Source organism: Corvus moneduloides, chromosome 3, assembly GCF_009650955.1.
Source record: "Corvus moneduloides isolate bCorMon1 chromosome 3, bCorMon1.pri, whole genome shotgun sequence".
Lineage (NCBI taxonomy): Eukaryota > Metazoa > Chordata > Aves > Passeriformes > Corvidae > Corvus > Corvus moneduloides.
Genome location: NC_045478.1, coordinates 27,094,565 through 27,106,589, shown reverse-complemented (window position 1 = coordinate 27,106,589; position 12,025 = coordinate 27,094,565). Strand labels below are relative to the sequence as shown.

The following is a 12,025-nucleotide window of genomic DNA, read 5'->3' as shown; positions in this document are numbered from 1 at the left end:
AAATATAAACTTTTCTTGAATTAGTGAGATGCTATTTTAGTATGTTATGCGAGTTTCCTACTCAGATTTACTAAACCATAGACCAGTAAGGAGACTCACAAGAGCTTCCATATTACACCATCTATATATCCTAAAATTGTTAAAATTAAAATTGATTGTGCAAGCTGTTACCAAAAAACAGCCGATAGCCAAAATGACGTATATTACTGTAGATTGGAGAGACGGGGGAGAGGTTTAAAGCTCTATCTGGTAAGAGAAGGGTTAAGGACTTTTTTGCTATACCCGTTTCAAATTACAATGAGAAGCCTCTTCTTTCCCAGCAGGGTTGTGCTTACATTAGTCTTTAGATCTCTCTTGAAGAGAGCTGTTATATTTGTGCCTGCTACAGTTGGAAATAACAGTTCAGAAGCTGAAAAGGGTTGAATGGATTTACAGAAGGTTATTTTTTGCAAGTAAATTCATGGCAACACATTAATTTGATTAGTAAATGCTTTAGAATTACTTTACACTCAAGCGATTCAAAAGATGTTAAAGTTATCACCAGGCTGCTGGACAAATATGTGTTACACCACCAAGGTACAGATCAAGACAAATCTGTGACTCAGGATTTTATCTTGGGAAGAGCGCAAGGTGTACGAAGAACTCAGAATAACGAGGGAAGATAACTCTGGGAACTACAATGTGTCAGAAGAACATCTCTTGCTAATACAGCTCCCCACCAAAGACCTGGTTATCTAAGGTTTATATAGGAATGCCTAGGTCAGCTGACAAAATACTGGTCTTCTGCTCCATAAATGCAGAAAAAACGATAACAACAGTGGAAAATTGGAAGTCTGAATTTCAGCTTTCTTAGAAATAACTGCAACCTGACACATTCCATAATATTTAAACAGGGTGGGGGGAGAGGAATCACCAAAGATGTTACGATGTTATGTTTAGAGATGACATTGACATGAAAAATAGGTAAATTTTGTTTTTCAACTACTGGGAAAGCAGACCTCATAGGAACTCAGAACAAGTAGGAGCAAAGTTGTCGGTTTTTTTTTTTCCTTGTTCTTTTTCTTTTCAAAGATGAACCTAACTGCGCTCAAAACTTTCGTGGGCTTGCTCTGGAATTGCTGGGTTCTGGTGGGTCACGCACAGGGAGGTTTAGGAGACAATCATGTCCATTCAAGTTTTATTTACAGGAGGCTGCGGAACCATGAGAGAAGGGAGATTCAGAGAGAGATTCTCTCTATCCTGGGTTTACCTCACAGACCCAGACCATTTTCACCAGGAAAGCAGGCTTCTTCTGCACCCCTCTTCATGCTGGACCTGTATAATGCCATGACAAATGAAGAGGATTCTGAGGAGCTGGAGTATTCACTAAAGGGATCAATGGCAGGGGAGAGCAGAGGGATACGAAAAGGATACCCTGCCTCTCCAAATGGATATTCGCGGAGAATACAATTGTCTCGCATGACCCCCCTGACCACACAGAATCCTCCCTTAGCCAGCGTGCACGACACCAACTTTCTGAATGATGCTGACATGGTCATGAGCTTTGTCAATTTAGGTATGTGGAAATATTTTTTGTTTTTGCTCTCTTTGACAAACTGTTAGCCTGATCTTGTAAAGGGCAAACCTCTCGGCCGAACTGTAACCTGTTCTAAAACAGCAGGATTGGGCCCGGGCTGCTGTGCCACTGGTAAAAGAAAAATCATAACGGATGGTAAAGTAGCTACATTGTAGGTGGCCATGGAAAAAGATTTTTCTCACTGTTTATATAAAGTCAGTTTCTATAACTTCCCTCTGCTGGCTTCTGTTTTCTTTCTTTCATTGATGTAATGAAAATTCTAGCCTTAGGCCAGCTAACTCCTTTTTTTTTAAATCTCTAAAAATCAAACACTTATGCCTATTGCTCAGTTATTTCCCTCAGTGTTTTCTTTAAAGCTCACACATGAACAAACATCAGTTGTTAATATTTTAAAGCCTGGAAAGGTATGAAAAGGGAAAAGTGAAACCATTAAAAAAACCCCATTCTTAGGTTATTTAGTGGGGTTTTTTCTGTTGTTAAGAGTCAGAGTTTTACTATCTTTTCAGCTGGATGACTGTATTTGAAATAATCTGTTGCTGTTCCTTTGTTATTTCTATGTAATAACAACAGGCTGTGTTTTATTATGCTGTTATGGTGCTCAGAATCTACAATGGTTCTTATTTTATCTGTCATAAATATGTTAAATGACAAGTGGAGTATTAAACACCAGAAAAATGCAAGCAAAGAATGCTTTTGAAAATTATATCAGTTCAGATACAAAACCTGATAAAACTAAATTATATTGGCTTCTGAGTGTAATAAACATGCTTGCCAGTTACATTGTAGGTAAAAAAAAGTGGTTACAGATTTCTTTACTAAAAGGCAACTTAAGTCTCATCTAGAAAGATGCAAATAATTAATGAAATTCATTTAGTATTTTTATAAGTATTTTAAATGCTGCAGGACTCATAAATTTGGCTAAAAAAACCCCTTCTCATTCGACCTTGAATAGCAAGAGATTTAATTGAAAACTGGAAGTTTCACAATAAGCTGGTACAAATTCTGATGAACTCTTGTTTTCCAGGATAATACTTTCTGTAGAAACTTTTTAACAGCAGCATATGTTCCAAAATACCTTCAGTTTATCACACACATTCTGTACTTTTTATGTCTACCAGGTTTTTAGTAAATACTAAATACTCCAAGTACTAAAATTCAAGGAAAGTAACACTCTAGAGTTTATTTGCTGTAATAATAAAATCACTTTTCATTAATTATTTGGCTGATAAGGAGGTGTTCACGTCTGAGATCCTTTACCTTAAGAGTAACACATGTCCACACCTCTAAATACATTTGCTTGTTGTTTTTGCTCCGGAAATAACAGGTTAGGAAAAAAATGGAATCCATTTTTTGAATATGTTTTCCTTATCATTAAGAAACAGCTATATATTGCCCATGTATTACTTTTAAATTAACACTGCATGCCTCTATTTACCCAGAGTAACTGGAGTCAGCTGAATTTAAAATGGAAAAGTTATACAGAAAAATAGGAAATGCTCTTATCCTCAGCAGTAGTAAAGGCACAGATCCTGCAAAAATTTTCCTTGTGTGTCCTGAGAAGTACCATCTGTAAATATGTCAGGGACCATTCCATTAGCATCCCTGAGGACTATTTACATGGGACCTAGCCTTTGATTTCTTTGATTACAATAGGATTTCTTGCAATGAACAAGTAGAAGTCTTTGAAGTTTCAGTGTCAGATATGTCCTAGGCTGATCCTACTGTGCTTCCCCAGACAAAAACCTTCTCTGGAAGAACTCAAGTTTCCACTGAGTGTCTTACCTTGGGTGGGAAATTTCTAATATTTGTCTTATTTTGTTGGGAAGCCACTGTTGCCTTAAGAAAGTAATTCTGAGAAGCTAAAGCCCATCTTATGTTTCGAGACTGTGAAAACTGGGGGTGAGATGCTGTATTTTTCTAGAGGTAAATATTAATAGACACCATTAACTTATAACAAAATACTGTGTAAATATCGGGTTTGATTTGGCATCTGTAAAATTAAAATGTGTCTCAGCTCTAAGTTAATTTAAATCCTAATTCACTTTAAATGCCCTTCCATACAAGTTGGATATTGTGGTATATCACACATTCCACCGTGTAACATGCGTAAAAAATATTGATGACCAATATAGATTAGCTTCAACATTTTTATTAAACAATCCTATGTTTCAGTATAATTAACATAAGAATGAAATAAATCATGGAAACAAGTAGCCATTTTATATGATTTATGCAGTATGAGATTGTGACAGATGAGGGCAAGCTCTTTTAATGGAGAATGGGGAAAAAATATGCAGTGATAAGTGAATGCTAATGCTGTACCTTAAAATCAATAAATGCTGATGAAGCACAGTAATAACTTAAATGGATTTAGAATTGAAGCCTCAGACAACTTGCATCAAATAAATCTGCTCTGAAAATAATATTCACCATGTTCATACTTGCACAGCATTAATTACAAAATGCGGAATAATAAAACTCTATTAATCATCATGATATTTTAAATTGAAATTTTGTACATAATTGTACCAATTATAACAATTTAAGACATATATATTGAAACAAGAAATATGTGGCTGAGATGTTGGATAGAAATTATTAAGCATAAGAATGGAAAAGACTGAACATGATTAAAAAGTAAAGAAAAAATAGACAAGACCAAATAATTTTATATTAAAGAATAAAAATTGGAACTTCTATGCTAATTTTGATTAAACCCACAACCTGTCAGAGCTGCAAATGCCTCACTTTCAAAAACAAATTTAGAAAATAGTCATCAAGGGAACTGCAATCATAATTCTGTCAACCAACCAGGGAGAAAAATAAGAATGCATTTATTTCTCCTGAAGTTAAAATTGTAAACACCTGCTCTTTCTACTGGAATTTATATCAGAATTTCCATCTCTTTTTCTCTTGAAAGATACAACAAGACAGAGACTTTGTCTTGTCCTGTGTTTTGTGTAAGACTGTGTGTGTTGGCAACTCTCCATAAATATTGATGAGTGTAACAGAGGAGTTAACTGGGTTTGGTCCAGCAGTCAAAAAATAAATCCTCCACTAAACACACTGGGATTTTCAAAGATCTGATTATATCACCTACAAATTCAGAACTTTGTTTTCCTAACTGGGTGTTTTTTTATCTTATTATTATATTTTATTATATTATTGCAAAGCCCTGACTCCTAAGAGTTCTGGCATCTTCTTTGTGGCTGGTCTCCCAAAATGACACATATAGGATACCCTGTTCCCCAGAGAACAGGCAAATAATACTTATGCACTCCTATCGCTTTTTGCGCACTCAAAATTTAGTCAGGGAAGGACTTTTTAAAGATAAATGTTAGTGTTCCCACTTCACCTCCTACAGAAAGAGGGGGATTGAATAAAATAGATCTACATGGATGAGGCTTGCAGAAACAGCACTTTTCTAAATTGCATTTAAACATTTCAAATACTGATTTTTCCATTATCATCAAAGTGATCATTAAATCTGCTATACTTAAGTGTTCCTTCTCATGCAATTCAAATGGTCTGTATTTTCATTTTTTTAATAACACCTCTGTTAGTTTTTCTCCTAACAGATTGTTTCATTTGCTAAGCAAGTCTGTTTGCTTTCTTCATGTTTTCCTGCTAATTGATATGAACCTTTCATAAAATGGGAGATATATATCTGGGTTTGTGGTTTTCTGTTATGTTTTCTTTTTTAGCATATAAAGTTAATTTCAAAAACTTGAATGTGAAGATCACAATAAAATTTGTGACCCTGATGTACACGTGCTAAGAAGTATACAATATTACTGAGATTTTTAAAGTAACCAGTATGCCCTAGAAAGACATTTTTTCTTCTTCACACACAATGTGACTGATTCCACAATCTTAGAATAATTTTAAAACTGCTCGTGCTGTATTCAGTTCTTAAACCAGACACTGAAATCAATGGAAATGTTGTCTGAGGCACGGAAGACTGTTCATATTTCTCCAACTTTTCTATCCCAAGTTTGAACACTGTTTTACAGATTATATTCTTTTTTAAAACCTGAATCATTGAGCAAATACGTAAATTTGAAAGATTTATAGCCCATTGTGTTCACTGGAGAACACTAACATGGCATAGAACAACTTTTTACAGCTACTTTGAGAAACCTATAGTCCATCAATCCACACCAAATACCTGTACAAATATATTTTTGTTACACACAAAAAAGAAAGGATTCCTTACTGCAATCAGACCTTGAGCATACATAGTAGCTCGTTTCTTAAATTAAACTAATTCAGTTTCTACAACCTTCCACTCACAGCTAACATATCATCAGCGAGGGATATGGAATGCTAAGCTATAAAATGCCAGGAGCTGAGGAAGGGGTTTGAAGGATAGACGCAAAAAGGCCTCAGGATCATTAACTTCTGTCCTAAAGCTTAGGAATGAGCACACTTTCTTTCTTTTCCACAGGATTTCAGATGTAGCTGTCTTAATTTTAACCGTACGTGAATTTCCTTGGCTGTGGTACAGTTTTAGTATATAAATGCAGGCTTCTAATGAAAATATTGACACAGCCTTAGCTGAAGTGATGGAAATAATGCTATTATCTTGCCTTGAACAGAGGGGTGCTATTACAGAGATAAAACTTGTTAAATAACAAATAGACCCCATGTCTTTAATTGAGGATTTGGATCAATACTGAGAAAAAAATGAGAAAACGTTTGTGAAGTTTTTATTTGATGGCAACCCCAAATCAATAAGGCATCATTTTCACTCTTTTACATTAAATTTAGAGCAAATTGGATCAAGCAGGTCTCACTTAATTTTCATCAGAAATAGACATCAGTTGGCATCTGGAAATCCTAAGATGTTTTTTTCCCCTTTATTAAAGTTTTGTCACCCAGTCAGTGAACACAATGAATTTCTTGTGACCTATTGCAGTCAGGCATTAGAAATAACTATGAATTATGAAATAATTTTCTATGATCCAGTTAAATATTAAGACAACTCTCTGTAAAAGAATTTTATTTATTTTCAGAACAAAAGGACTTTACTCACAGGATGACATAAAAATTCTCGTCTAATACTTATAAATTCATTAGAATTTTAACCCATTTTTGTGCAACGACAGAGCAGGTTTTTAGAGATTACTTTTAATTTTTAGCAAGAAATATTCCACATATTCTTTTTTTGAATTGCACTACATTTGTTGTTTTATATTGAAATATTTTATATTTCCTTTGAAATCTCTCAAGTTACATGAATCTTAAGAACTACATAGCTCTACCTCAAAATAGGTTTGTGTGATCCATAAATATCATCTAACAAAATAATGTTTTTATAACTGTCAATTAATTTTTTTGCCAAAGTTAACACTTTAAATCCGAGTAAATTATTGTATCTACCCAGCCAAAAAAATGTCAAGCTCTCCATTAACTGGGGTATAAAACTGTCTGACTCTCCTTGCCGACAGGTTTGAAAGAAATTGCAGATAACTGAAGAGAAACTGATTTAGCAGATGGTTAGACGTGCATGGTGAAAAGCTATATATATGTATGGATATATATAAATATATATTATTATTAATATATTTCCCATTGGGAAGAATGGCTGACCCAGTTCCGCTTCTTCTTTAGAAAGTGTTCCTTTCCAGACTAAACACAGACTTTGGGTGGGGTTTTGGGGATTGTATGTATTGTACAGTGCATATTTTCCCAGGAAAACACAATCTGGCAGTGACTCTGGCTAACCATGAAAGAGAAAGAAGCAGGCTTGTGGAGACATCTCTGTGTGGAAATTATTAGGGGAGGAATCCTGCCATGGATTGGATGGAGAGTCTCTTGGTTCTCTCCCCAAACTCTGGGTTGTTTTCTTAGTTAACTGGACAACTTTGGCATCTCTGTCATCTCCCACACTCATTGGTCCTGTTGTTATTTTCTCTGGATGTTAAATTATGCAAAGAATTTTACCATGGCTACCTGCCTACTTACTGCCTGAGTTATGATGGTAATTATGACAGGAGCAGTTCCTTTTTCTTTTCTTTTTAGCCATGGCAGTTCCTTTCAGATTGCTTTCATAGGCCCACAGACTAATAGAATTTGGAAAAAATTGATTGATTGCAGTCTGATCATTCTAGGTGTCGTCTGGTGTTTCCACATAGCTGAGAATGAACAGTTTATGAAGTGCCAATTGCAGCCTCCAGCTAAAGAAAGGCTCCCCAGGGCTTCAGGAGAGCTCTGGCTGCTACCAGAATTTATAATTATTTCCCACACTTTTCCCTATCCTCTCCTCCTTATCCTTTCCCTTGTCTCTAACCCCTGCTGTCTAGGCAGGGTCACTGAACTTTAGTTTTATGTCAGTGGCATTTGCCTGTAGAAAGGATTAAAGGCCGAGAAATGGTGAGACCAGGCGACAGTGCGGGAGGTGGAGAGAGAAGGAATGAGAGCAGGCATGAGAGAAAAACAGCAAAGCACAGGCTGGGCTTCAGAAGGAGGACATCCCTCTTCTCAGTAGGCAACAGCCAATGTACAGGGCTGGATACAGACCTGCTGGGCATGGGAAAGGCTCACAACAGAGAAACAGCCTCTGCAGGAGCTGGTATTGCTGGAATATTTAGTCCTACTCCTCTGTGCCTCACATGGAGTGTGATGTAACAGCACTGAGATCATTTCCCATGCCAATAGAATTCCAAAAATGGAAGTTCATCATGATAGGGAGAAGGTGAATGAAGACGGAGAAAGAGCAAAGAGCATGATAAAGACAGATAATGTACAAATTAAAGGCAAGATTAATGCCAGTATGGGTTTCCTCTCTGAGTAAGTCTTGAAGGCAAAGGGAGCACTTTTCTTCTGAATCCCTTGTGGCAGAGCAGCTACCTCAGCCTTCTGAGGCACTTGGCTTCCTGGAAAAAACTTTTCATCCTTGCAAAACAAAATGCAGCTTCCCCCACCCTTCGGTATGCGTGTGCCGGGAGTACACAGACGGGCTACTAACATTTGCAGCCATAAATAACTTAGAAGCTGCTTTTAAAAACCGCAGGTTAAAGGATGAGGGCTGCCATGACGCACACAGAGGTTGAGATCAGAGGAGCAGCTAAGAGGGGTCGAGAGAAACAATGAATCCCCTTGTTCTGAGTCATATTTATGACTGCTCCATTGCACCTAAAGTTCATATTTATTGGCTAGGCCATGGGGTTTCCCCATTTGCTCATCTCTTAAAATAACACCCCTGGTTAAAATTTCCTATAAAACACAGAAATGCTACAGCAGGCAGAACTTGTCAACCCTGACAACTACATTATTTAAGTTTGTGGCTGGGGTACACCTAGCAAGAGCTGGTTTGTGTTTTGTACTGAATTATGAATTTGTTTCTATTCAAAACATGACTGTAATATAAGCAGAAAAGGAGAGATTTTATAGCTCCGCTCTCCACTCAGAAATTTCCCAGTTATTGAGAGATGCTACAAGAGGTGAATTCAAGTGTGTATTTCCCAGCTCTTTTTGGGTGATTATTCTGATGCAATAGATCAAGAACCTGGCTTTATCAACCACTGCTATACAACTTAATGCCACATGTGGTACCTCACCAAAATGTGGTTCTACTTTTTTTCCCACTGTAATTCAAGGCAAACTGAGGCAAAAATTATTAATGAGTAAGAACCCAGAAAACTCACCAGGACAGATAGTGCTGGTTCATGATGTGTCTCTCTAGCTAATAACCAGTGACTTTGCAGAAGCAAAATTCCACATAATTCTTTTTCAAGGAGAATCAGGATGAGGAAGAAATTTGAACAACTGAAATTTCTGTAAGGTTTATCTTTATCTGGCTTAACAATATTACCTATGCAGACTCCATGAGAATGTTCTTTTCCAGCTTCAATGATTCTGTAATTATATCCCTTTGTAGACAGGGTCAACTAAATGAAATTATTGTTGTTTTAATTCACAGGTATTTGATTGTAGTCAAGTTAATGAAGTTAAATTCATATGATCTGGTAAAGCTGTACCCCTATTCCAGAGTAATTATTGTAAATTAAGAGCAATTTGAATAGGCATATCCATTAAAACAATTATTTTTTTAAAATGGAGGAGAAATACCTGTGGGGTATGAGCTATAAGAAACTGCAAAATAATTTCAAAAATTTATTGTATTGGACTTGTTCAATGGTGAATGGCATAATTTTTGGAGTTAGAGGTATTAAATTCTGTTCTGACAAAGAACAAAATTCTGGAAAAAAAAAAAAGTGTTCTGTTTTGTTCTCGACCATAGAAAAAGAAGGAGCAGAGACACTGAATGAGCAGGGACTCTGATTTTGGAGCAGGGGGCAGATGGTATCTGATGGCATCTGGTGCCTAGAGCTGTGGGATTCTGGTGGCACAGTTTTCAAAAATACTAGCTGAGAAATTGAAAGAGTGGGAGAACAGTAGTGTGGATGATATTGCTACGGGAGCAAGTCCAAGCCCAGTGTACAACCCCATAACAGCTGTAGTCTTTGGGGTGATTTATGATGGTGGAGATCCAGCAGGAACATAGCTCTGGGAAGGTTGTTCCCAAGGTTAGCTCAGCTGGAATATTTGTCAAAAACTACAAGTCATAACATGTTAGTGATCCCAAAGGTTAATCTGCTGCTCCTGACCAGGTTACCCTGCTGCCTCATACATGCAAAGGAAATGTGTGCAAAGGTTTTGCAGTGAGTCAGTCCCGCCCCCAGCCAAGTCAAAACCTGAAAGTCAGAGAGTGAAATATCAGAACAACCTAACACGAGAATCCTGAAGAGCCTCAGATAGAGAATGAAAACAGTGTGCCTCTGTTTTCCAGTCCATAAAATGAGGATGGGCAAATACTCCTGTGTTCATTTTCTCTTCTGTGTGATGTCATTCTTTGAAGCTGCAGAGTACTGGTATAGCTTTCTTCTTGTGAAGCTGCTTTTTACTCTGGCTGTGTGCTCCGTAAAATACTTTGCTTCTAAAAGTCTCACACCACCTTGCATCTCATCATGGTGATCTCAAGTGTTATTTTAGAAAGGGCTAAAAAAGGCTTTCCTATAAGGGCAACAAGTTTGCTGTTCTTAGAACAGACAGTTTACAAAATACTGAAAATGAAAAAGAGACACGGGAATTTAAGCACCAAAACAGATTTGTCTTCTGTTGTAATGGAGAGAGGAAGTGTGGCTAGCTTAGCTGTTGTTCTTAGAATATAGGTTTGTGTCTCCCTGAATCATGTGTGCATGCATATCAGCCTATGTGCATGGCTTTGTGTATGTAATATAGAAAGCATGTAAATCTCTTCAGTTTTAGTCATTGGAATTTTTTCCCCCTTAAATCATAATATTCTTTCCCATCAATACTATGTGGCTTTAGCAGCCCTGACCTTTCAAGCTGCCTGTTTGGACCGGTGTTTATCAGATGACCATTTGACCTCCTTGTTAATTGTACTTAATTACATCCTGTTGTAACATTTTGAAATAAGGAGGAGAGTTTATGGATCTGCTCCAAAGACCCGAAGACTAAAATGGCAGCTGAAGTCAGTGGTATGAGGTGCTGAGTAATCTTGTAGTGAGGGTAATGAGAGCTGTGGCTCGTCCAGTTGATGGCAAAATTAGTTCCTTAAACCAGTCCTTTCCCATTTAGGACCATTGGTACTTCTGTGAATAAAATCACACTTTTTTTTTTTTTTGCTCTGTGAAGGGCTTCTCCTCTCTGACTAACAGCTTGGATATTTCTCCAAAGAGATCAAGAAAGGAGGGAGATATCAACAGTACTGCAAGGGCTGAAGTTCACATCTGGTGGTATATAAGACACAAGCCTCTATTTCCACAAGTGATATCTTGGGTGGTTTTCCAAAACTTCAGAGTTTCTTACGCTTGCATAGACTTGCCAGTTGCCACGAGTTTTTTGAGACTTGTATAATATTCGCTACGAGATTTTCTGTGCATTGATGATTTATGAGCACATCTAAGGTTTCATTACAGAGCAGCAATTATCCCCTGTAGCTGCAGAAAAACAAAAATGAAAACAAATCAACATTCAGAAAGAGCCGCAGTTCTTGAAAATGGTCACTCTAAAGGTTCAGAAAGCAACTTCAAGCACTTTTTACAATGCTTTTCATGTAGTCAGTGGCTTTTGAAACACTTGGCATTGACCATATCACTTTTCTTCTCACTAGTGATGAGATATATATACATCTATATAGATATATATATATGCTTCTTTTACTGTTATTGTTCCATAGCTTACTTTCCACAAATTTTTAGTAAACTTGATTTCCTAACATGAATGAAGAAAAAAGGGAATAAAAGCTACAAAATTATCATTACCAAGTGAAAGTCTAGTCCCAAAACTTTAAGGAGCACAAGGCAAAAGAATACACCTTCCATTTTGTTTTATTATAACAGCGATATAATAGACTTATTGCAGAATGAAGTGCCATAAAGAATTAATTGTTTTTAGTGGTTAACTGCACATAATTATGGC

At 36.7% G+C, this 12,025-nt stretch overlaps 1 protein-coding gene across 2 annotated transcripts in view; it reads left to right on the top strand.

The window, feature by feature from the left end:
• The first annotated feature begins 335 nt into the window (after window positions 1–335).
• The window catches only part of BMP5 (bone morphogenetic protein 5), a 57,583-nt gene continuing 45,893 nt past the window's right edge, over window positions 336–12,025 (top strand). Inside the window, exons 1-2 of one of the 2 annotated variants that reach the window (XM_032104671.1) lie at window positions 349–576; window positions 1,188–1,555. In XM_032104671.1, the coding sequence (XP_031960562.1) occupies window positions 1,306–1,555 (250 nt within the window). In that variant the 5' untranslated portion in view covers window positions 349–576; window positions 1,188–1,305. Of the gene's footprint in view, window positions 1,556–12,025 lie in introns of both variants that reach the window. The other variant, XM_032104670.1, reaches the window with a different exon arrangement.